Raw genomic sequence first — 27,100 nt, 5'->3', positions numbered from 1 at the left:
GGCCATGTATTACATAAACAAGCAGGGAGGAGCACGGTCCTCCCCTCTTTGCCAGGAAACTATCCAGCTCTGGGACTTCTGCATAGCCCAATCGATAGACCTGATAGCGTCCTTTCTCCCAGGGGTCCGGAACACTCTGGTGGATCGCCTCAGCAGAACCTTCCTGTCTCACAAATGGTCAATTCGTCCGGACATTATCCATTCCGTTTTCCGGAAGTGGGGCTTTTCCCGCATAGCCCTCTTCGCTTCTTGCGAGAACAGGAAGTGCCAGACGTTCTGCTCATTCCAAGGCCACTCCCTGGGCTCGATCTCGGATGCTTTTCTGATGCCGTGGACGAGCCATCTGCTGTACGCTTTTCCACCGTTCCCGCTGGTTCACAGGGTCCTGCTAAAACTCCGCAGGGACAGAGCGCACCTGGTCATGATCACTCCAGCGTGGCCCAGGCAGCATTGGTTCACCATGTTGCTACACCTGTCGGTAGCCAACCCGATTCCCCTGCCTCTTCGCCCATGCCTCATAATGCAGGATCACGGCAGACTTCACCACCCAGACCTGCAATCCCTGCACCTCACAGCATGGCTGCTGCGTGGCTAAACCGATCCGAGTTACGTTGCTCTGCCTCGGTACAATAGGTTCTCCTGGGTGGTAGGAAGCCTTCCACTCGGTTAACATATCTGGCCAAGTGGACGCGTTTCTCCTGCTGGTGCGAAACGCACAATGTTACTCCCACCGAGGTCCCGATCCATTCCATCTTGGAGTACCTCTGGTCTCTCAAACAGCAGGGCCTGGCGGAGTCATCATTGAGGGTGCACTTGGCAGCCATCTCTACCTTCCACCCAGGGGAGAGTGGTCGCTCCGTATTCTCGCACCCTATGGTTTCTAGGTTCCTCAAGGGCTTGGAGCGCTTATACCCCCAAGTTCGCCGCCCCGCCCAAACCTGGGTCCTCAACCTGGTTCTAACCAGACTTATGACTGCCCTATTCGAGCCACTGGCAACCTGCTCGCTGCTATACCTGGCCTGGAAGACAGCTTTCCTCATAGCCATTACATCAGCCAGACGAGTCTCCGAGCTTCGGGCTCTCACGGTGGACCCACCGTATACTGTGTTTCACAAGGACAAGGTGCAGTTGTGGCCTCCCTAAGGTGGTATCGGCCTTTCATATCAACCAGGATATCTTCCTTCCGGTCTTCTTTCCGAAGCCACACTCATCGCGAAGGGAGCAACAATTGCCCTCCCTAGACGTCCGTAGGGCACTCGCATTTTATGTCGAGCGGACAAAGCCCTTTCGTAAATCGCCCCAACTCTTCGTCGCAGTGGCAGACCGAACGAAGGGCCTACCTGTCTCCTCCCAGAGGATTTCATCTTGGGTGACGTGCATCCGCACCTGCTGTGACTTGGCCCATGTTCCATCGAGCCACCTCACTGCACATTCCACCAGGGCTCAGGCTTCTTCCGCTGCCTTCCTGGCTCACGTACCCATACAGGAGATATGTCGCGCAGCTACCTGGGCCTCGGTCCACACCTTTGCTTCACATTATGCACTGGTCCAGCAGTCCACAGATGATGCAGCCTTCGGCTCAGCAGTTTGCATTCTGCAACATCTCACTCCGACCCCACCGCCTAGGTAAGGCTTGGGAATCACCTAATTGGAATGGATATGAGCAATCACTCGAAGAAGAAAAGACGGTTACTCACCTTTGTAACTGTTGTTCTTCGAGATGTGTTGCTCATATCCATTCCAAACCCGCCCTCCTTCCCCTCTGTTGGAGTAGCCGGCAAGAAGGAACTGAGGAGTGGACGGGTCGGCAGGGGTATATATCTAGTGCTATAGCGGCGCCACTCCAGGGGGCGCCCAGCCGACCCACCGAGTGTTGCTAGGGTAAAAATCTTCTGACGAACATGCACGCGGCGCGCGCACACCTAATTGGAATGGATATGAGCAACACATCTCGAAGAACAACAGTTACAAAGGTGAGTAACCGTCTTTTCCTAAAGGAGGTTCATTTTCACATTCCCATTTTACCATCCCACAACATTCCCTGCTTTGTATACATATAGCCAGGGGCAGCTCTAGCCATTTCGCCGCCCCAAGCACGGCGGCACGCCGCAGGGGGCGCTCTGCCGGTCGCCGGTCCCGCGGCTCCAGTGGACCCCCCACAGACGTGCCTGCGGATGCTCCACCGAAGCCGTGGGACCAGTGGACCCTCCGCAGGCACGTCTGTGGAAGGTCCACCGGAGCCGCCTGCTGCCCTCCCGGCAACCGGCAGAGCGCCCCCCGCAGCATGCCGCCCCAAGCACACGCTTGGCGTGCTGGGGCCTGGAGCTGCCCCTGCAGATAGCAGTTCTTTTATTTCCCTGAAACTGGAGCATTACCATTTGATCTGGGAAATGCTCCCACAGTCCTTTTCATGATCACCATGGTATTATAGAGGCTTTAGTCAGGACTCCATAGTTAAGGCTGAGTTACATTTTGCTCTTACACTGGAGAATCAATGTCTTTGTTATACATGAAAAATACAGTGTATTTTTCAATTTTAAGAGAATTTACAGATAAAGCCATTAATTAGATTGAGTCAAAATTCATTAAACAGTGATTCTTTAAGAACTGTAGCCTCTGTTAGTCTTTCCAGTGTCTCAATGATCTTAGCAACAGAGTAACACAGACTCTTTAAACTTTTCATATAGCTATAATTAATTGAAATCTTGTGTACAGGCTATAATTTGAAGAAATTAGGTTATAATTAAATTACAAACTTTCATAATTTATCTAATTGATAATTAAATCATCTTAACTTCAGTACCCAGAAAGATAATGGAACAAATATTCAAACAATCAATATGTAAGCATCTAGAAGATAATAAGGTGCTAAGTAACAGTCAACATGGATTTGTCAAGAACAAATCATGTCACACCAATCTAACGTCCTTCTTTGACAGGGTAGCAAGCCTTTTGGATGGGGGAAGCAGTAGGCAGGATACATCTTGACTTTATGTGAGATAGTATCAAAAGCCTTACTAACCTTCTCATAAGCAAATTAGAGAAATATAACCGAGACGAAACTACTATAAGGTAGGTGTACAACTGGTTGGAAAGCTGTATTCAGAGGGTAGTTATTAATGGTTAATAATCAAGCTCAAAGGACATATTGAATAGGGGCCTGCAGGGATCTGTCCTGGGTCCAGTTCTATTCAGTATCTTCATCAGTGATTTAGATAATGGCATAGAGAGTACACTTTTAAAGTTTGTGAATGATGATACCAAGCTGGGAAGGGTTGCAAGTGCTTTGGAGAATAGGATTAAAATTCAAAATGATCTGGACAAACTGGAGAAATGGTCCGAAATAAATAGGATGAAATTCAATAAGGACAAATGCAAAGTACTCCATTTAGGAATGGATAATCAGTCACCCAAATACAAAATGGCAAATGTCTGTCTAGGAAGGAGTACTACAGAAAAAGATCTGGGGGTTATAGTAGATCACAAATTAAATATGGGTCAACAATGTAACACTGTTGCAAAAAAAGCGATCATTCTGGGATGTATTAGCAGGAGTGTTGTAAGCAAGACATGAGACATAATTCTTTCACTCTACTCAGCACTGATTAGGCCTCAACTGGAGTACTGTGTCCAGTTCTAAGCACCACACTTCAGGAAAGATTTGGACAAATTGGAGAAAGTCCAGAAGAGAGCAACAAAAATGATTCAAGGTCCAGAAAACATGACTTACAAGAAAAGACTGAAAAAAACGGATTTGTTTAGTCTTGAGAAGAAAAGACTGAGAGGGGACATGATTCCAGTGTTCAAGTATGTAAAAGGTTGTTATAAAGAGGAAAGTGATAAATTGTTCTCCTTATCCACTGAGGATAGTGGATAAAAGTAATGGGCTAAAATTGCAGCAAGGAAGATTTAAAGGTTAGTCATTAGGAAAAAATTCCTAACTGTCAGGGTAGTTAAGCATTGGAACAAATTACCTAGGGAGGTTGTAGAATCTCCGTCGTTGGGGTTTTTAAAGAACTGGTTATACAATCATCCTTCAGGGATGGTCTAAGTAATACTTAGTCCTGCCTCAGTACAGGGGATTGGCCCAGATGACCTACCGAGTTCCCTTCCACTCTTGCATTTCTATGATTCTACGATTGCGTATGCAACAGACAGAATGAATTCAAGGTCTCAGGTAACTCTTAAATAGGCGAGAACCTCTGACGGGACCAAAAAGCCCAAATGCAACAACTCGTTGCCTATTTCTATAGAGTGTTTTCACCTAAACTGGCATCGGTCTACCACTGTATTGAGATGGAGCCAGGGCAATGAGTCTGGCAAACACCTCACTCCCTTCCCAGAAAGATGCCTGGAGTGGTGAAACAGAAATGCCAAGCCATGTTGGAACTGGTACTTCCTCAGGAGATTGTGCATATGTACATTCCACTTTAGGTATATGTGCGCACAGTGCACTTGAGTCAGAGACTTTTGCTAGCAGTACCATTAGGGCAACACATGTGCCCTGTACATCCTTGCACTTGAAGCCGATGGCATAAAGACATGGCTACCCTGACTCCCTCTCAGATCCTTCTCACCGCCATGGCTCATGGTGGAGCTCCATATTGCTCTTCGAGTGACATTTTTTAGCTAGCATTTCTTCAGAATCTCTTCTTCTAAATAATAATTAGACAGTTAAGATTAAATAAAGTTGTTAGATTTCAGTTCCCTTTCACTGGGACCCTTCATTTTCTTTTATTCTCTTGGAGTCCTCTCTGCTGTAAGTATGCAGAAGTCTCCAGGGCTTAAACAATGATCCTGCTGCACAGTAGTTAATCCCTTATAATGACAAATATTCTTCCTGCTCTCTTGTTTGGGAGGAGGACATTCAAAGGACAAATGCAGCATTTGCAAGCCCTTCTTGACTAGGATGTGGAGTCCAGACAAATTTGTCTGAGGTAGCACCTTTTAGAAAATCATGCGTCCCTCGTCTGATCCTGGTGACTCTGCCCCAAGTGAGCTGAGCACTGTTCAACTAAGAATACTCCTCGAGCTGCTTCTGCCTCACCTAAGAGCTCTCACAAAGTTCATGATGAGAAGAGAAGTCTTCATTCTTTCCTGGGGCCTTCCACAAAAGTGGAAGTGGACACTTCATGGTATGGATCTTAGAGCACACACCATCGGTCATCTGGTAGGGAGACTGGGGTGCAGTGCAAAGACTGCCACTCTCCAGTGCTGTCTGAGGCGGTGCTGTTGCCTCTGGTATGGACATCATCAGGACTGTTGAGACCAGCTCCTGAAACAACATCGCCCATCCCAGAGGACTACAAGACTTTCCAAGAGTTGATGTATAGAGTGGCTTCAACTCTGGGGATTCAGGCAGTGATTGTGCAGAAAAATCCACACAAGTTCCTGGTCATCCTACTGTTGTATGCTTGAATGGGAAAACAAACAAAGTCAATATCGACACAGTTCAAATGATTGAATTCATCAGATGGGTCCTCTACTCAACCATAGCAATGGCTTACTTACCTCAGAAGAGGTTTCTGGCCATCTTAAACCTCTGCAAAGATCTAAAAGATTAACCAAAGACAACAGTTTGATCCTGACTATGTTGGTTGTGACATATGGCATCATGTACATACATGACTCAGGTTTCAGAGGGGTAGCCATGTTAGTCTGTATCAGTAAAAACAATGAGGAGTCCTCATGGCACCTTAGAGACTAACAAATTTATTTGGGCATAAGCTTGACTCAGGAAGCTTTGCCCCACATAAACATCTTAGAGTTAAGAACTGTACACCGAGCAAGCGAAGTATTCCTCCTTCCATCAAAGGATATGGTACAAGTACTGACAGACAACATGACTACCAGATTGTTACTTGAATAAGCAGGGCAGAGCCAAATCAATTGAGTTGTGTCAGGAAGCAGTCCATCTGAGAACTTTCTGTGTGCACAGCAACATTCCACTAAGAGCCTTCCACCTCCCAGGAGTGAGGAACACTAGCAGATTCCCTGAGCAGGAACATCATTCTCCACCATGAATCATCTCTGAAGAATGACATAAATCCCATTGTTCACAGATGGGGTTCACCCACTATAGGCCTTTTCACTACCGAGGTAAACAAAAAATGCTTGAGGTTCTGTTCCAGAGTGGGTTAGAGTCCAGGATCCATTGCAGACACTTTCCTGCTTCTCGGTCAGAGGAACTCATGTATGCTTTCCCTTCAATCCCAGAGATCCCCAAGATGATCTGGAAACTGAAACACTATGCAACATTGATCTTGATAGCCCCAGCATGGCCGAGACCGTATTGGTACTGTGATCTCCAGGAGCTCTCCATTTAGCCCCTGATAATAATTCCTTTGGTTGAAGCTCTTCTATCTCAGAATCAGGGTCAATTTCTACATCCCAGCCCTTTCAGCTTACATCTCACACCATGGTTGGTCAGCAGTTAAATCCTTTAGAAAGATCTTGCTCACAAGAGGTGTGGAACATCCTGATCAGTATCAGAAAACATTCCACAAAATCTACATATCATGCGAAATGGATAAGATCTTCCACCTGGGCTGCAATCCGCCATCTCTCTCCCACTCGGACTCCGATCCAGGATATTCTAGAGTATTTACTGCATGTGACAGAGTTCACTCACCAGAGTGGTGCCTCCTGCTGGCTGTCTTGGGGATTCACTCTCTCACCTGGTATGCCGTCTCCTGGTGGTGCCTCTCCTGCTGTCTTCTCCACCTGCAGACCTTTCTCAGCCCAGGAACTGCAGCATCCTTTTCATGACTCAGCCCTCCGGCCATGCCACCATCCGTGTTTTCCTGCTTTGGGGGTGGGGTGTATTTCCCAGTTCTGTAGTTCAGCCACTTCCCCAGTGGTGAGTGGCGGGTGGGGGGACCAGGCCCACTCCCTCTTGCTCCCTCTGTCCATGCCAGCAACTGCTCCGTCCAAGGTGCTGCCTTCCTGCAGCCTGCTAGGAACACAACCTGTCTCCTTGGGTTCCCTGCAGCAACTGAGCCAGCTCTGCCCTACAGCTCCCTACAACTGAGCCCTGATTGGCTGCTCCCTGCACAGCCTCCCTAGGCTGCTTTAACCCCCTTCTTTCCAGTGTAGGATGAACACTCCATCACATACCCTCCCCCTCAAGACCGCTTGCCCCGGGGGGGTATCTCATCCCCTGCTTCCCTCACATTTGGGTTCACAGGCCATCCCTCTCCTGCCTTATCTCACCCACCATGTGGAGTAGTTTCCCTTTTTCCTTCATGGTCTCCCTGAGTTTCTTTCGCTGGGATTCCAGGTCTTGCACAGCCTCTTGCAAGGCCTGCTGTGCAGCCACAGGCCTCCCTTGCAGCTGCTTCTTCTGCTCCACCGAGTCCTCAAGGTGTGAGTCCCCACCGTCTTGTGGTTCATCTCAGTGTTTGACCCTCAACTGCGTCCCTGGGGGGTCTCTCTCCTACCCCCAATTTCACCTCATGGTCTTCCTGTGGCTGTCTCATGGCTCTCTCCACCTCTTCTATGGGCTTCTTACGGGCTCCTGTTTCTTCTTTCTTTCCTTTCCTCTGGCCCTTGCCCTTTTCCTCGGTGGGGGTAAAGCCTCTTTATATGGCCCCTCTGCCCCCACCAGAACAGGTTTTTCTCTCCCAACCCATCACTGGGTGGTATCCCCTGGGCCCTTGCCTCAATGCTTGCCCCTTGGTGTAATAGGAAAAGAGCCTGAGACATAAGCCTGGTATGAGGCAGGACCTGCCCACAGAATTTGGGAAGAACAGGCTGATATTGCAGAAATACACATTCCTAAGAATGCTAGTTACGCAAACACATCCCAGTATTAAGTGGTACCAGAACGTTCCTGTTGGCGTAGAAGAGTTTTCATTAAGTGCTATGGCAGTGCAGCTGTATTGGTGCAGCTGTGTCAATGCAGCGTTTTAAGTGTAGACCTGCCCGTAGTCGTCAGGTCCCTGCTCACCTTTTTGGTGAAAACTGAAACAAAAAAGGCATTTAACACTTCAATCATTGCTTCATTTTCTGTTATTGTCTTTCCTTCATTGAGTTAATGGGCCTGCCCTGTCCTTGGTCTTCCTTGTGCTTCTAATGAATTCGTAAAATGATTTCTTGTTACCCTTTATGTCCATAGCCAGTTTAATCTTATTTTGTGCCTTGGCCTTTTTAATTTTATCCCTATGTGCTTGTGTTATATTTTTATATTCATCTAACTAGGTGAGAGTGTATTATGTCCAACCAGATTACATTTCAAAGTTGGGAACTTTCTCTAATGAGACCCATCATTTTATCTTTAATTCAGACAGGTAGTCCTCAGAACCATCATAGTATTTATTCCCAAAGTGAACTTAATTTTTTTTATCAAACAATTCAAGACATTTTCTTCCTCATTTCTGTTAAGAATCAGAGCCCAATTGTTCGGAACACTGAGATTCTTCTTCGAGTGATTGCTCCTATGCATTCCAGTTAGGTGTGCGTGCCGCGCGTGCACGGCTCTTCGGAAGATTTTTACCCTAGCAACTCCGGTGGGCCGGCTGGGCGCCCCCTGGAGTGGCGCCGCTATAGCGCAGGATATATACCCCAGCCAGCCCGTCCGCTCCTCAGTTCCTTCTTTCTGCCCGTGACAGCTGTTGGAACAGTGGAGCACAGCTTAGCTGACCTCCACTTCCCTAGCTACTCGTAGTTTTCTCTCGTTCTGTTTATAGTTGTAGTTAACTCTGTTTGTAGAATAGTATAGTGTATTTATTTTACAGGGGTCGGGGTTTATCCCCTTCCCCTCACTCGGTGCCGGGTCCGATGCCCGGTCCACAGCGTGTTCTAATGCTCGGCCGGCCACAAGCCGCTGCTGACAAGAGATCTTCTCCTAAGTGCCTCGAGGGATCTTACCTTCCAGATAAGTGCCGCATTTGTGAGGCCCTTAATCAGTGATCAAAGGGGAGCGGGGCTTTCATTTTAAACAGCTCCTGAGGGAGGCAGCTCTTGCTCCTCCGCTCTCAGCGCCGAGCGCTAGTTAGTTTTCACGGCGCGCTCCCTCGGCACCGGATCGCCGGTACCGCCAAGGCCTCCTGGCACCACCGTCGCTACCGACATACTCTCGGCATGGACCCCTCTCCTGGAGGATGAAGAGTTACTCCGGCCAGGCAAGAGCCATTGAGTCCGGTGCTGGAAAGCTCCCCGGTACGCACCGTGGTCGAGCTCGCCCGGAAGCTGCGTCCGAACCGCCTGCTCCGCAGCCGAGCGCTATGCTCACTCGGATCGCCCGGCACCGATGTCTGCCGCGGCACTGACAATATCCGCACCTTTCACTCCGGCCAGGCAAGAGCCGTCAAGTCCGGTGCTGGAAAGCTCCCCGGTACGCACCATGGTCGAGCTCGTTCTGAAGCTGTGTCCGAGCCGCCTGCTCCGCAGCCGAGCGCTATGCTCCGTCGGATCGCCCGGCACCGATGTCTGCCGCGGCACCGACACTATCCGCACCTTTCACTCCGGCCAAGCAAGAGCCGTCGAGTCCGGTGCTGGAAAGCTCCCCGGTATGGACCGTGGTCGAGCTCGCTATGAAGCTGCGTCTGAGCCGCCTGCTCCGCAGCCGAGCGCTATGATCCGTCGGATCGCCGGGCACCGATGTCGGCTGCGGCACCGACAATATCCGCACCGTTAACTCCGGCCAGGCAAGAGCCCTCGAGTCAGGTGCTAGAAAGCTCCCCGGTACGCACCGTGGTTGAGCTCGCCCGGCAGCTGCGTCCGAGCCGCCTGCTCCGCAGCCGAGCGCGATGCTCAGTCGGATCGCCCGGCACCGATGTCTGCCGCGACACCAACAGTATCCACACCGTTAGCTCCGGCCAGGCAAGCGCCGTCGAGTCCGGTGCTGGTAAGCTCCCCGATACGGACCGTGGTCGAGCTCGCTAGGATGTTGCGCCTGAGCCGCCTGCTCCGCAGCCGAGCGCTATGTTCAGTGGGATCGCCCGGCACCGATGTCTGCCGCGACACCGACACTATCCGCACCGTTAACTCCGGCCAGGCAAGAGCCGTCGAGTCCGGTGCTGGAATGCTCCCCGGTACGGGCCGTGGTCGAGCTCGCTATGAAGCTGCATCCGTGGTGCCAGTTAGGGTCGAGCTCACTATTCCCTCCTCGCCGGAGACAGTGTCCACGGCGAGGGGGCTGATTGCAACGACAGCATCTGCGCTGCCTCAACCCCCGGCACCGCCGGTGGGGGTTACATAGTCGATGGGCAAGCCTGCCTTGATCAAACGACCCTACCTCGGCACCGCAGAGCGGCACCATTCAGGGTCGCGGTCCCGCAGATGTTCTCGGTCCCGTCACCGATCTAGGTCTCGGCACCATTCTCCATGTTGGTACCAGTAGTGCTCGTGGCACCGGTCAGCATTCTGATCCCTGGTCCGGGACACTCAGCACCGATCAAGCCCCAGGCACCGGGACGCTCGTAGCCACTCCTGATCATCGAGCCTCGCACCCTCGGTCGACCGCCCGGCACAGCTTCGGTGGCGGGTCCTGTTCTCGGTACCGGTCTGTCTACCGGTACTGATCCCCGGTGCCGCATCGAGCGACGTCAGTTACAGACGGAGACTCTACCAAGAGCTTTCAGCTCCTCCAGGGCCATCCAGCCACGCATCAGTGTCGTCCCGTGCGGACACTTCATATGCGTAGCACCCTGTTTTCTGATGTGCCCTCCAGAGTCTTCCAGGAGACCTATCAGTGGTCATTCTGGACGCCTTGCGTGTACTTCCGCGCCAGAGGCGTACCGGTGATCCCATCTCGCTCCGTTCCCTCGGAGCTCCGGGTGCCAGAGGTGACAATTAGTCGTCCCCGTCCGACCGGTACAGAGCAACCCCCGGTTCGGCACCGGGCTCCCAGATCCCACCGGATCAGGAGGTCGTCCAGGAGCTCGAGCCCACACAGGACCCGCTTGTCCCTGGCCTTTCTTCTTCCTCCTCCCCAGATGAGGCGGGGGCAGGAACATACCCCTCCGGCCCTCCTATAATCGAAATGTGACCAGCCCCTAAATCCAAAGAGGCTGGGCGTGTGGTCTTACTGGGCCGTAAGATGTACCCGGAGGGGGCCCTGCAACTTCGTGTAGCGAACCAGCAAGCCCTGCTTATCTGCTACTGTGGGTAGCAGTGGGCAAATTTACAGTCGCTTCTTCGGAACTCCCGTCAAGAGTTTGATGCCCTCCTGCAGCAAAGGACGGAGCTGGAGACAGCTTCCCTCCAGGCCTCGTTGGGCGCAGCTGACTCCGCTGCCATGACCCTGGCCTCGGGTGTTGCCACGCGGCGCGTTTCATGGCTCCAGTTGTCGAGCCTTCCCTCGCAGCTGCGGCACGCGATACAGGTCTTGCCCTTCAATGGCACAGGCCTGTTCTCTGAAAACACTGGCCCTAGGCTGCAGACCCTAAAGGGCAGCAGGGTCACTTTGCTCTCTCTCTCTCTCTCTCTCGGCATGCACACGCCAGTGATTCAGCGCCGACGTTTCCGTCCCCAACCTCCGCTCTTGCCCTGCGCCTTGACAAAGTCAGGACTTGGCCAGCGGGCGTGGCTTACACGGTCGTGGCCATCAATCCGCACCCCAAAAGAGCCGAAATTAGGGTCGTTCTGACCACCAATGGGGCAAAAGCCTACCCATCCTCGCCCCTCCTAAGGACCCCTCTCATGAGCGATTCCTCTGGCAAGAGGTGTGGATGCTCCTCTTCATCGGAGCTATACAGGAGGTACCTAAGGGCGAAACCTATTCCCCTAGGCGAAGGGAGGTCTCAGACCTACCCTAGACCTGCAGGAACTCAACAAGTCACGATGCAGATGAGTTCCGCATGGTACCCAGGGCGACCGTCATCCCATCCTGGGATCCCGGAGACTGGTACGCCGCCCTCGATATGCAGGGCGCGTGTTTTCACGTCGCCATTTCTCTTCCACACAGAAGGTACCCTCGGTTTGGGGCCTACCATCGTTATTCCCAGTATACGGCCCTCCCGGTTGGCCTCTATTCAGCCCAGGGGTATTCAAAGTGCATGGCTGTAGTCGCCGCCTTTCTTCGCCACCGTCGCATACACGTTCTCCGTATCTAGGCGAGTGGCTCCTTCGTAGAACCACCGGGCCCAAAGTACCAGTCATGTGGGCATCGACACGAACCTATTCCTGTGTCCAGGCCTGATGATCAATAGTAAAATCCACTCTGATTCCCATACAGGGAAGGGAATTCCTTGGGGCTGTCCTGGACTCCAGACTCGCACTTGCCTAGGTTTCCTGAGTCACATGGCTGTCTACACGTTTGCAACCAAACATGCCAGGCTTCGCCTCTGTTCACTTCAATCATGGCTCACCTGGGTGTGCCACCCGGGCAGAGATGGCATACTCGTGGTCGTCTCGTTTCCACCGAGCAGCCTAGGCTCCCTCGACCGGGAGTCGGCGTCCTCCCCGGTGTATCCGGGGATGCTGTTTCACTCACCCCTCGGGGTCCCTCGTGACAGACAGCCCATCTCTCGGCTGGGTGCGCACCTGGAGTAGTTTCGCACTCACGGCCTTCGGTCAGCGCAAGAACTGGCCTTACACATCAATGTCCGAGAGCTGAGAGCAGTCTGCCTTGTGTACCAGGCGATTCAGCTGGCGGATCGCTTCAGCAGATCCTTCCTGTCTCACAAGTGGTGGTTTCCTCCCGTCTTTATCTATTCCGTTTTTCAGAGGTTGGGTCTTTCCCCGCATAGCCCTCCTCGCTCTTGCGAGAACGGAAAGAGAGAGAGAAATTCTCCTCGTTCCAAGGCCTCTCCCCAGGCTCGGTCTTGGAGGATTTTCCTGAGGCCGTGGATCAGCCATCTGCCGTACGCTGTCCACTGTCCCCGCTGGTTCACAAGGTCCTACTCAAACTCCGCAGGGACAGAGCGCCCCTGATCGTGATCGCTCCAGTGTAACCTGGGCAGCCCTGGCACACCATGTTGCTACACCTGTCGGTAGCAACCCTCTTGGCACAGACCCCATGACGTGGAATCACGGCAACCTTCACCACCCGCTCTTGTAATCCCTGCACCTCACAGCAGGACTCCTGTGTAGCTAAACCGATCCGAGTTACGTTGTTCGACCTCGGTTCTACGGGATTCTCCGGGGTGGTATAAAACCGTCCATTCGGTTGAAGTATCTGGCCGAGTGGAAGCGTTTCTCATGCTGTTCCGACACGCGCGAGGTTTCTCCCGCCGAGATCCCGCTCCATTCCATCTGGTTCCTCAGGGCTTGGAGCGTTTATACACTCCCCCAGTGGGGCCCCCGCCATAAACCTGGCTCTTCAATCTGGTTCTAACCAGTTTTATGACTGCCCTATTTGAGCCACTGTCAACATGCTCGTTGATATAACTGTCCTGCAAGTCAGTTTCCGGTAGCCTTTCCGGCGGCCACACGAGTCTCCGAGCTTCAGACTCTCACAATAGGCCCAAGATATACTGTGTTCCTCAAGGACAAGGGCAGTTATTACCACGTCCGACCTGCCTCCCTAAGGAGGTGTCGGCCTTTTATATCTACCAGGATATCTTCCTTCCGGTCTTCTTTCCGAAGCCACTCTCTTTGCAAGGAGAGCAACGGTTGCCCTCCTTCGACATCTGTAGGGCGTCCGCATTCTATATCTTGCAGACAGAGCCCTCTCGTAACGCCCCCACAACCTTCATCGTACCGGCATACCAGACGAAGGGCATACCTGTCTCCTCCTAGAGGATTTCATCTTCAATGACGTTGTGCATCTGCACCTCTTCTGTTTTGGCCCATGTTCCATAGAGCCACCTTGCTGCACATTCCGCCAGGGCTCACGCTTCTCAGCTGCCTTCCTGGCTCGCATACCCTTTCGGGGGATGTGTTGTACACCTACCTGGTCCTCGGTCCACACCTTTGCCTCATTGGTCCCGGAGTCCAGATCTGTTGCAGCCTCTGGCTTAGCAGTTGCGTTCTGCAACATCTAACTCCGACCCCACCGCCTAGGTAAGGCTTGGGAATCACCTAACTGGAATGCATAGGAGCAATCACTGGAAGAAGAAAATACGGTTACTCACCGTAGTAACTGTTGTTGTTCGAGATGTGTTGCTCCTATCCATTCCAGACCCGCCCTCCTTCCCCACTGTTGGAGTAGCCGGCAAGAAGGAACTGAGGAGCGGACGGGCCGGCTGGGGTATATATCCTGCGCTATAGCGGCGCCACTCCAGGGGGCGCCCAGCCGGCCCGCCAGAGTTGCTAGGGTAAAAATCTTCCGAAGAGCCGTGCACGCGCGGCGCGCACACCTAACTGGAATGGATAGGAGCAACACATCTCGAAGAACAACAGTTACTACGGTGAGTAACCGTCTTATCTCATGGGCAGAGATGTCCTGTATCTCCTATTACAAAATCTGCTAAGCAGTTGCCTGGCCATAAGAGCCACCAAGCTGGTCAATAAATCTTCCTCAAGGGGCATTTTTTCCAGAAATCTTCTCCATGTTCTGATACCCTAGTAAGGGGAAGATCTGCATGTAGTTAAAGGATGATCATCCTTCCCACACTGGAAGCACATTGTTGTGAAAATCCCATTGTAACAGATCTGTGGACTTTAGCACTATAAAGAACAGTAAAATCGATTCCTGCTTATATGACAGTTTCCTTTCTTTGAGTGATAAGGTCCAGAGATCCTGCCCACTCTGGAAACAAAAGGATCATCCAGAGTTGAAATAGAGATAAAAATTGACATCCAAAAATTCAGGTTTATTTTACTCATGAGGTTTTTCCCCTAGTTCATCAAAAGATGGCAGCAGAGAACTCACTGAGACCAATGGTTACAATTTAATTAGTGCAAATTATCCACATGCTCTGCAGCAGGAGAAACTGTTGTCTCTGCTCAAAGTATCGTTGAAACAATCTCTGATTTAGAAAAGTACAATTGAAATATCCTGGCAATGGAAATTGTCTCAGCTGGTAGGAATTTCAGGGGGTGAGGCATTCCCCGACTGCCCATGACTGACAGGTCAGGTTCTGCCTCCAAGATGCAAGCCAGCTGAAATATCCATCGCAACAGATCTGCAGATGTGATTACTTGAGACAGAACACTTCCAAGTAAACTGGGGCAGTTTCCCTATTCTGTGTATTGCTCACAAACCATCCTGTGCAAGTATTCACTGTTTGGGGTACGCTGGATAGCTGTGAATGCTCAGACAAGTCCCATAATATTGAGCCGTCTGTCTCATTGGATGAGTGTGGAAGTGCTTCTGGCATGTGCAAATGTAAAATGTTTTTCCCACAAATACTCCCATATGCGACTTTCCATGAATTCTTGCGCCGGTGAAGCCCAACAGTATGATGAATGCTCATGAGAAAAAAGAATGAAAGGGGCAGAAGAGCCAAAGGAAATTCCTAGGAGACTGTGAGAGAACTGCTCATTGGCTTGGCTACGGCTCATATTGTTCGTATCCTGTCCCTTCTCTTAGTAACAGGGAGAGGGAGCTACCGTGCGTCACTTTAAAGTTTGTTCTAATTTAGAAGCTGCTCAAGAAGGATTGTAATTCATTGAAATTCTCACTGTGTATTAAGTTAAATTACCATGTACTGCTTAAATCAGCCTCTGTACCAGGTGACTGGTAGATAGCTAATGTGATGCCAATTTTAAAAAAAGAACTTCAGAGGTGATCCCGGCAATTACAGGCCGGTGAGCCCAGTGATGAGCTGCCAAATTTTTAACAACGGGTTCCCTCCTCCCTCCAAAATTTTAACAACGGGTTCCCTCCTTCCCCCCCACTCCGTGGGGGGGGGGGGGTCGTGCCCCATCCAACCCCTCATGTTCCTTAACACACACACTCCGAGACCCGTGACCCATCCCCCCCTTCCCTGTCCCCTGACTGCCCCTTGCCCCCCAGAACTCCTACCCCATACAACTACCCCTTCTCTCTGTCCCTGAGTGCCCCCACCACCTCATCCAACCCTGCTCTTTCCTGACTGCTCCCCGGGACCCTTGCCCCCATTCAATCCCCCTGTTCCCTGCCCTCTGACTGCCCTGACCCTTATCCACCCCCCCACAACCCACCCCCTCCCTGCCCCCTTACCACACTGCCTGGGGACTGGGTCCACTCTGCCAGGACCACGACCGGCGCCGCGGGGCCCGACTCCCCGGGCCGGCCCGGCGCCGCGGGGGCCGGCGCTGGGCTGGAGGGAGCTGCGGTCTGGGACCGGGAGCTGCTGAGCCAGCCGCACCTCCCCTCCCCCTCCGCGCCCCAGCTTACCTGCTGGCTGCCTCCATGCTGCTTGTTCAGGCTTCCCGCGAACATCTGATTCGCGGGAAGCAGGGAAGGGGGAGGAGAAGGGGGCAGAGCAGGAGAGGAGTGGGCGGGAACTTTTGTTAAATTTAGCAGCCCTTAACAAGCGGTTCTAAAATGGCTGCTAAAATTTAACAACGGGTTCCCGCGAACCCGTGCGAACCCGCTGCAGCTCACCCCTGAGCCTAACTTCAGTACCAGGCAAATTGGTTGAAACTGTAGTAAAGAACAGAATTGTCAGACACATAGATCTGCCTGATATGTTGGGGAAGAGTCAACAAGGCTTTTATAAAGAGAACTCATGCCTCACCAATCTACTAGAATTCTTTGAGGAGGTCAATCAACATGTGGGCAAGGGGGATCCAGCATATATAGCATACTTGGACCTTCAGAGAGACTTTGACAAGGTCCCTCACCAAAGGCTCTTAAGCAGAGCGAGCTGCCATGGGACAAGGGAGAAGGGTCTCTCCTGGATCAGTAAGTGGTTAAAAGAAAAGAAACAAAGGGCAGGAATAAATTGTCAGTTTTCGTGGTGGAGAGAGGTAAATAGTGGGGTCCCCAAGGGATCGGTACTGGGACCAGGGCTGTTCAACATATTCATAAATGATCTGGAAAAAGGGGTGAACAATGAGGTGGCAAAGTTTGGAGAAGATACAAAATTACTCAAGATACTTAAGTCTAAAACACACTGCAAATAATTAGCAAGGGAGCTCACAAAACTGGGTGACTGGGCAACAAAATGGCAGATGAAATTCATTGTTGATAAGTGCAAAGTAATGCACGCTGGAGAACATAATCCCCACTCTACAGACAAAACGATGGGGTCTAAGTTAGCTGTTATACTCAGAAAGCAATCTTGGAGTCATTGTGGATAGGCCTCTGAAACCATCCGCTCAGTGTGCAGCAGCAGTCAAAAAAAGCGAACAGTGTTAGGAATCATTAGAAAAGGGATAGATGGTAAGACAGAAAATATTGTAATGCCAATATATAAATCCATGGTACGCCCACACCTTGAACACTGTGTGCAGTTCTGGTTGCCCCGTCTCAAAAAAGATACATTAAAACTGGGAAAGTACAGAGAGGGGCAACAAAACTGATGAGGGGTATGGAACAGCGTCAATAGGAGGAGAGATGAAAAATACTGGGACTGTTCAGCATAGAAAAGAGATGACTGAGGGGGGCTATGATAAAGGTGTATAAAATCACAAATCATGTGGAGAAAGTGAATAAGGAAGTGTTATACCCCTTCACATAACACAAGAACCAGGAGTCACCTAATGAAATTAATAGGCAGCAGGTTTAAAACAAATATCATGAAATACTTCTTCACACAATGCACAGTCAGTCTGTGGAACTGTACCAGAGGGTGTTGTAAAGGCTAAAAGTATAACTGGTTTCAAAAAAGAATTAGATAAGTTAATGGAGGACAGGTACATCAATGGCTATTAGCCAAGAGGGTCTGAGATGCAAACCCATTCACTGGATGTCCCTAAACCTCTGACTGCCAGAAGCTGGGCCTGGATGTTAGGTTATGGATCATGTGATAAATTGCCCTGTTCTGTTCACTCCCTCTGAAGCATCTGGCACCAGCCACTGTCAGAAGACAGGATACTAAGAACATAAAAATGGCCCTACTGGGTCAGACCAAAGGTCCATCTAGCCCAGTATCCTGTCTTCCGACAGTGGCCAATGCCAGGTGCCCCAGAGGGAATGAACAGAACAGGGAATCATCAAATGATCCATCCCCTGTCGCTCATTCCCAACTTCTGGCAAACAGAAACTAGGGACACCATTCCTGCCCATGCTGGCTAATAACCACTGATGGACCTATCCTCCATGAATGTATCTAGTTCTTTTTTGAACCCTGTTATGGTATTGGCCTTCACAGCATCCTCTGGCAAGGAGTTCCACAGGTTGACTGTGTGTTGTGTGAAGAAATACTTCCTTTTGTTTGTTTTAAACCTGCTGCCTATTAATTTCATTTTATGACCCCTAGTTCTCACGTTATGAGAAGTAATAAACACTTCCTTATCTACTTTCTCTACAACAGTCATGATTTTAAAGACTTCAATCATATCTCCTCTTAGTCATTTCTTTTCCAAGCTGAAAAGTCCCAGTCTTATTAATCTCTCCTCATACGGAAGCCTCCATACCCCTAATCATTTTTGTTGCCCTTTTCTGAACCTTTTCTAGTTCCAATATTTCTTTTTTGAGATGGGGTGACCACATCTGCACTCAGTATTCAAGATGTGGGCGTACCATGGATTTATATAAAAGCAACATGATATTTTCTGTCCTATTATCTATCCCTTTCTTAATGGGAGGAGTGGTTGATACGCTGGAGGGTAGGGCTAGGATACAGAGGGACCTAGACAAATTAGAGGATTGGGCCAAAAGAAATCTGATGAGGTTCAACAAGGACAAGTGCAGAGTCCTGCACTTAGGACGGAAGAATCCCATGCACTGCTACAGACTAGGGACCGAATGGCTGGGCAGCAGTTCTGCAGAAAAGGACCTAGGGGTTACGGTGGACGAAAAGCTGAATATGAGTCAACAGTGTGCCCTTGTTGCCAAGAAGGCTAATGGCATTTTGGGTTGTATAAGTAGGGGCATTTCCAGCAGATCGAGGGATGTGATCATTCCCCTCTACTCAGCACTGGTGAGGCCTCATTTGGAGTACTGTGTCCAGTTTTGGGCCCCACACTACAAGAAGGATGTGGATAAATTGGAGAGAGTCCAGCGGAGGGCAACAAAAATGATTAGGGGGCTGGAGCACATGACTTATGAGGAGAGGCTGAGGGAACTGGGATTGTTTAGTCTGCAGAAGAGAAGAATGAGGGGGGATTTGATAGCTGCTTTCAACTACCTGAAAGGGGGTTCCAAAGAGGATGGATCTAGACTGTTCTCAGTGGTAGAAGATGACAGAACAAGGAGCAATGGTCTCAAGTTGCAGAGGGGGAGGTTTAGGCTGGATATTAGGAAAAACTTTTTCACTAGTAGGGTGGTGAAGAACTGGAATGGGTTACCTACGTAGGTAGTGGAATCTCCTTCCTTAGAGGTTTTTAAGGTCAGGCTTGACAAAGCCCTGGCTGGGATGATTTAGTTGGGTTTGGTCCTGCTTTGAGCAGGGGGTTGGACTAGATGACCTCCTGAGGTCCCTTCCAACCCTGAGATTCTATGATTCTATGATTCCCAGCATTCTGTTTGCTTTTTTGACTGCCACTGAACATTGAGTGGATGTTTTCAGAGAACTATCCACAATAACTCCAAGATCTCTTTCTTGAGTGGTAACAGCTAATTTAGACCCCATCATTTTATATGTATAGTTGGAATTATGTTTTCCAATGTGCATTACTTCGCATTTATCAACATTAAACTTCATCTGCCATTTTGTTGCCTAGTCACCCAGTTTTGAGAGATCGTTTTGTAGCTCTTTGCAGTCTGCCTGGGTCTTAACTATCTTTAGTAATTTTGTATCATCTGCAAATTTTGCCACCTCACTGTTTACCCCTTTTTCCAGATCATTTATGAATATGTTGAATAGGACTGGGCCCAGAACAGACCCCTGGGGGACACCACTATTTACCTCTCTCCATTCTGAAAACTGACCATTTATTCCTACCCTTTGTTTCCTATCTTTTAGCCAGTTACCGATCCATGAGAGCACTTTCCCTCTTATCCCATGGCAGCTTACTTTGCATAAGAGCCTTTGGTGAGGGACTTTGTCAAGGGTTAGATGGACCATTGGTCTGACCAGTATGGTCGTTCTTATGTTCTTATGAAGTCTGAACAGGCCACGTAGGAAGAATTCTTGGCTCCTTGGATATATCCTTTGTTATGTCATCAACTAAAAAGGTCGCTTCTGTGAACAAGGGAGGAAGAGGATTGTGATATTTATTTTCCTTGTTTTCCCTCAGACTCTACGAAGGGAAAGAAAAAGTAGAATTCCAGGCTTCGTTGAAGCAATTCTTCCTGTCTGTCAATCAGCTGATGAAATCCACACTGGAGAATACAACCCTGCTGTCCCAGGTGAGGAGGGCAGGGGGGTCCTGGCCTTATGATACCTGTTTTTGTCCCTACAGCTGAAACCTCAGCAAGGTTCTGGAGAGGGCAGATATATGGGAGCGTGTTTGTGTGTGTGCACACTCATGTGTGTGCCTCATTCTCTGAAGCATTTGTTGCTGCCTACTGTCAGACATCATACAGAACTAGATTGGCCACTGAGCAGATCCAGGCTAGCCATTCCTCTGCTTTTGTGCAGGGTGCTAGAATTTGCCACCCTGTTACACATGGTTAGATGGAGTGAGGGGACATGCATCATGCAGAATTGGTGCCATTAAGTATTACTGCATCAGAATCCTTCTCTGTCGGCACAGTGCCATGTCTGGTAGAGAGGAAGGGAGTTACACAGCTCCTCCATTTATAGAATCATAGAATATCAGGGTTGGAAGGGACCTCAGGAGGTCATCTAGTCCAACCCCCTGCTCAAAGCAGGGCCAATCCCCAGCTAAATCATCCCAGCCAGGGCTTTGTCAAGCCTGACCTTAAAAACCTCTAAGGAAGGAGATTCCACCACCTCCCTAGGTAACCCATTCCAGTGCTTCACCACCCTCCTAGTGAAAAAGTTTTTCCTAATATCCAACCTAGACCTCCCCCACTGCAACTTGAGACCATTGCTCCTTGTTCTGTCATCTGCTACCACTGAGAACAGTCTAGATCCATCCTTTTTGGAACCCCCTTTCAGGTAGTTGAAAGCAGCTATCAAATCCTCCCTCATTCTTCTCTTCTGCAGACTAAACAACCCCAGTTCCCTTAGTCTCTCCTCATAAGTCATGTGCTCCAGCCCCCTAATCACTTTTTTTGCCCTCTGCTGGACTCTTTCCAATTTTTCGACATCCTTGTAGTGTGGGGCCCAAAACTGGACACAGTACTCCAGATGAGGCCTCACCAGTGCCGAATAGAGGGGAATGATCACGTCCCTCGATCTGCTGGCAATGCCCCTACTTATACAGCCCAAAATGCCGTTAGCCTTCTTGGCAACAAGGGCACAGTGCTGACTCATATCCAGCTTCTCATCCATTGTTATCCCCAGGTCCTTTTCTGCAGAACTGCTTCCTAGTCACTCAGTCCCTAGTCTGTAGCAGTGAATGGGATTCTTCTGTCCTAAGTGCAGGACTCTGCACTTGTCCTTGTTGAACCTCATCAGATTTCTTTTGGCCCAATCCTCTAATTTGTCTAGGTCCCTCTGTATCCTATCCTTACCCTCCAGCGTATCTACCACTCCTCCCAGCTTAGTGTCATCTGCAAACTTGCTGAGGGTGCAGTCCACGCCACCCTCCAGATCATTAATGAAGATATTGAACAAAACCGGCCCCAGGACTGACCCATGGGGCACTCCGCTTGATACCGGCTGCCAACTAGACATGGAGCCTTTGATCACTATCTGTTGAGCCCAACGATCTAGCCAGCTTTCTATCCACCTTATAGTCCATTCATCCAGCCCGTACTTCTTTAACTTGCAGGCAAGAATACTGTGGGATTGGCTACCTCTTCTCTATCACACCAAACAAAGCTTCTGGTCTTAAATTTCAAGACCCTTCCTAGCCTATCCCCACCATACCTGCCATCTCTCATGTACTATTAGGTGTTGACTCCCACTCTGGATTGGCCAGTGATGCCACCCTCCATCATTCACCTGTTAAATTTTCAAACAAGCCCCTTTGCGCTCTCTCTTGTGCTACCCCTCATGGCCGGGAGAAGCTCTCCATAAACATCCTCAAAGCTACCTTATTATCCTTCTTGAAATCTTTCCTTAACATTCTTCTTTATGTTAAGGAAGGTATCTTTGCTGTGATACCTACAGAAAACTTGACAACGGTTTGGCTGCTGGTGTGCTGAGACTACTGCCTATCATGCTGACCAACTTTGTGTCATTGTTTCCTTGTACAGTGAGACAAGGGATGGGGTCTAAATGAACTGTTACCACTCAAGAAAGAGATCTTGGAGTCGTTGTGGGTAGTTCTCTGAAAACATCCAGTCCATGTGCAGCAGCAGTCAAAAAAGCTAACAGAATGTTGGGAATAATTAAGAAAGGGATAGATAATAGGACAGAAAATATCATATTGTCTCTATATAAATCCATGGTACTCCCACATCTTGAATACTGCGTGCAGATGTGGTCGCCGCATCTCAAAAAAGATATATTGGAATTGGAAAAGGTTCAGAAAAGGGCAACAAAAATGATTAGGAGTGTGGAACAGCTTCCATGTGAGGAGAGATTAATAAGACTGGGTATTGGCCAGGATGGGCAGGGATGGTGTCCCTAATCTCTGTTTGCCAGAAGATGGGAATGGGTGACAGGGGATGGATCACTTGATGATTCCCTGTTCTGTTCATTCCCTCTGGGGCACCTGGCATTGGCCACTGTTGGAAGACAGGATAATGGGCGGGATGGATCATTGGTCTGATCCAGTATGGCTGTTCTTATGTACTCCCTTGTCTGTCGGTCTGTGTCCCTCTTTGACAGGGTTACTGGCCTAGTGGATGGAGGAGAAGTAGTAGATGTGATATCTCTTGGTTTTAGTAAGACTTTTGACACATTATTTAGTCTTCAGAAGAGAAGAGTGGGGAGGGATTTGATAACAGCCTTCAACTACCTGAAGGGAGGTTACAAAGAGGATGGATCTAGACTGTTCTCAGTAGTAGCAGATGACAGAACAAGGAGCAATGGTCTCAAGTTGCAGTGTGGGAGGTTTAGGTTGGATATTAGGAAACACTCTTTCATTAGGAGGGTGGTGAAGCACTGGAATGGGTTACCTAGGGAGGTGGTGGAATCTCCATCCTTAGAGGTTTTTAAGGCCTGGCTTTACAAAGCCCTGGCTGGGATGATTTAGTTGGGAATTGGTCCTGCTTTGAGCAGGGGGTTGGACTAGATGACCTCCTGAGGTCCCTTCCAACCCTAACCTTCCATGAGTCTATGATTACACAGCCCTGATTCATCCCCAGAGAATGGTCCATTGTAGGCACTGAATGAGATGGGGTCCTATATGAATCCAAAGATAAAAGACATGAGATATATTTAGGATATAGAGGTGAAATACGTAGGGCTGTCAAGTGATTAAAAAAATTAATCGCAATTAATCGCACTGTTAAACAATAATAGTATACCATTTATTTAAATATTTTTGGATGTTTTCTACATTTTCAAATGTATTGATTTCAATTACAACACGGAATACAAAGTATACAGTGCTCACCTTATATTTATTTTTAATTACAAATATTTGCACTCTAAAAAACAAAAAAAATAGTATTTTTCAGTTCACCTAATACAAGTACTGTAGTACAATCACTTTATCATGAAAGTTCAACTTATAAATGTAGAATTATGTACAACAAATAACTGCATTCAAAAATAAAACAATGTAAATCCTACAAGTCCACTCAGTCCTACTTCAGCCAATCACTCAGACAAATACATTTGGTTACAATTTGCAGGAGATAATGCTGTCTGGTTCTTGTTTACAAAGTCACCTGAAAGTGAGAACAGGCATTCACATGGCACTGCAGTAGCCGGCCTCGCAAGATATGTACATGCAGATGTGCTAAAGATTCATATGTCCCTTCATGCTTCAAACACCATTCCAGAGGACATGTGTCCATGGTGATGATGAGTTCTGCTCGATAACAATCCAGCGCAGCGTGGATCAACACATGTTCATTTTCATCATCTGAGTGTCGGAGAAAAACTCAGTTCTCGCTTTCTGTTTGGGTGCAGCAAAATCAAATACTTTATTCTTTCTCTAGTAATTACAATAGAGGGAGGGAGTGTCCTAGGAAACAGGGTTGCCCCTTGTCCCGGACAGGTCTCTCTCAATTGGTAAACAATTACAATAAGCATTTATACCTTTGTTACAGACAATAGCTAGCAATCATGGAGACAGTAAAAGAGAAACAATTGCATTTGTTTATACATAAGCCTTTCTGCTATCTTATTTGTCTCACTACTAGAAAAAGCAAGACTGCATATTTGGTTATCTGAATAGCAAGGTCGTAATAACTTTTCACACAGTTCACTCTGTCTCACATTATCTTGCTTCTACAAATCTCACGTCATTAGGGTCACAGCTAGCCTAACTCATGCTAACTAACTGACATGCATTAAGATCCCTTCAAATCCTTGTTAATTCTTTCCTTGCTTCCACATGAGTCAGATGCCACCAGAAGGTTGATTTTCTCTTTTGGTGGTTTGGGTTCTGTAGTTTCCCCATTGGAGTGTTGCTCTTTTAAGACTTCTGAAAGCATGCTCCACACCTCGTACCTCTCAGATTTTGGACGTCACTTCAGATTCTTAAACTTTAGGTTGAATGCTGTAGCTATTTTTAGAAATCTCACATTGGGACCTTCTTTGTGTTTTGTCAAATCTGCTGTGAAAGTGTTCTTTAAATGAACATGTTCTGGGTCATCGTCTGAGATTGCTATAACATGAAATATATGTCAGAATGCGGGTAAAACAGAGCAGGAGACATACAGTTCTCCCCCAAGGAGTTCAGTAACAAATGTAATGAACCCATTATTTTTTAACGATTATCCTCAGCATGGAAGCATGTCCTCTAGAATGGTGGCCAAACCATTAAGGGGTATATGAATGTTTAGCATATCTGGCACATAAAAACCTTGCAATGCTGACTACAAAAGTGCCACGCAAATGCCTGTTCTCACTTTCAGGTGACATTGTAAATAAGAAGCAGGCAGCATTATCTCCTGTCAATATAAACAAACTTGTTTGTCTTAGTGATTGGCTGAACAAGAACTAGGACTGAGTGGACTTGTAGGCTCTAAAGTTATACATTGTGTTGTTTTTGAGTGCAGTTATGTAACAAAAAATATCTACCTTTGTAAGTTATACTTTCACGGTAAAGAGATTGCACCACACTACTTGTATGAGGTTAATTGAAAAATACTATTTCTTTTGTTTATCATTTTTAAAGTGCAAATATTTGTAATAAAAAATAATATCAAGTGAGCTCTGTACACTTTGTATTCGGTGTTGTAATAGAAATCAATATATATGAAAATGTAGAAAAACATCCACAAATATTTAATACATTTCAGTTGGTGTTCTATTGTTTAACAGTGTGATTAATCGTGATTAATTTTTAATCATGATTAATTTTTGTGAGTTAATCGTTTGAGTTAACTGCGATTAATCGACAGCCCCAGAAATAAGTATTAATGTTGTAAGATAGGGGCCTTCATAGCTTAGGCAGACAAGGCCTCAAGCCTAAAGATAGACTTGGCATAAAGAACTAACCAGTAGTGACCCGAGGTCCCAAGAGAGCAATGTCCGTATATTATAAGATGTCATAAGGTAGAATGCTGCATTAAGTCAGTGTTGTTAAATTGCTGGTATTTAGGAAATATATATTGCAATGTACTAATTAAAGCCAGTTAGAGTATTTTGTGGATTTTTGCAGACCTAGGGGTCAGCAGTGTGTTAACAATAAGTTTTGGTGATTGAGTGACATAAATGTTAATGAGTACAAAGGGAACTAACAAGCTAGCCTATGAAAAATGGGGCACCCCGAATTTAGGGGTGTGTGGAAGTATAGATAAAGAAAAGGGGTTGAAACCTTCATAAGTATGTATGAACCTCAGTGGGGCATTATGAAAGCTGTATCCTGACAACCACTGAGGAAGATAATGACTGACATTCTGGGGTTCCACACCAGGAGATGTGAGTGATGCCAATCACGGGGCTAAATACTTGGTACTATCTCTCTATGTGTTGTGACATTGCAGTGTTTGTGGGATTGTTTGTGGATTTGCTAGCAAAGAGGCTTCTGATAAATTGCAGTTGTGCTCCTTGGGTCTTTCATTCGATTAACATTGGAAATAATCTTCCTGATGCTATAGGAGGCCCAGCCCAGCCCAGACCCGTATCAACCACTGCAGTCTGAAAAATCAACCAAGCTGAATTCTCAGTGCTTGGCTTTGCAACCTCAATGTTCTTTTGATGCAGTGTGTGTGTAATTTCATATTGTTTTCTAGAGCAAACAAAAAAAATCTCTAAATTCCATCATGTGCGACTATATTTACCACCCACACTGGTATCCACACAAAATTCTCTGTCATTTGCACACTCTAGGGCACCCACCTTTATCCAGTTCCTAGGGCTCAATTGGAAGGAACCCTCAGGCCCACCAGGACACCTTTGATGGGAGGGTGGCGGCTGCTGCAGCTGCTGCTCACTGCGTAAAAGAGTGTGTATTTGGCCCTGAATGAGGACACTGGCACCAGCTGGAGATCTCCAAGACGTGGGACTAGTGGTTTTAGGAGAGTGCTTTTCCTTGTGATAGCAGTTGACCTACTGGTCAATGGTTGAAGTCAGAATCTTGGACAGTGTGAGAACTGGTGGATTTACTAGTAGACTTGGGAGGCTTCAGATGTGTGTGCACCAGCAATGGCTGTGTATGCTGGCAGCAATTGTGCAAAACATAGAAGACTATATGGAGGCTGAACCATCGGAGGAAACACCAGAGCCCTGGCTGCAGCTCAGACCTGAAGGACACTCATAGGATGGGCTAGGGAACCATTGGGGAAAAAAATCTGAAGTGACTCATAGACTGCAAAATGGATCTAAAAATGAAGCTAGTGGAGGATCCACCTGCACCTCTAAAAAATGTTTTACTTGTAAGGGAACAAAGGCAGAGACAAAAATTCTGTCTCACAATGGAATGTGACTTTCTGGTTGCTTTGTAGGTTTGCTGAGGGACATCTGAAAAGGACATTTGCCCAGACCCTAGAGAGAAGTCCCAGCCCCTCCTTTATGGAAATATGGCAGCAGCAAGTCATATTATT

At 48.3% G+C, this 27,100-nt stretch overlaps 1 protein-coding gene across 4 annotated transcripts in view; it reads left to right on the top strand.

Moving 5' to 3' along the window:
• The window catches only part of LOC123370842 (dedicator of cytokinesis protein 2-like), a 336,056-nt gene that overhangs the window by 134,117 nt on the left and 174,839 nt on the right, over positions 1 to 27,100 (top strand). For all 4 annotated transcript variants that reach the window (XM_045017656.1, XM_045017657.1, XM_045017655.1 and 1 more), the window contains one exon: positions 20,158 to 20,269. In XM_045017656.1, the coding sequence (XP_044873591.1) occupies positions 20,158 to 20,269 (112 nt within the window). The remainder of the gene's footprint in view (positions 1 to 20,157; positions 20,270 to 27,100) is intronic.

This window comes from Mauremys mutica, chromosome 5, assembly GCF_020497125.1.
Source record: "Mauremys mutica isolate MM-2020 ecotype Southern chromosome 5, ASM2049712v1, whole genome shotgun sequence".
NCBI lineage: Eukaryota > Metazoa > Chordata > Testudines > Geoemydidae > Mauremys > Mauremys mutica.
This window is presented reverse-complemented; position numbering and strand designations above follow the sequence as displayed.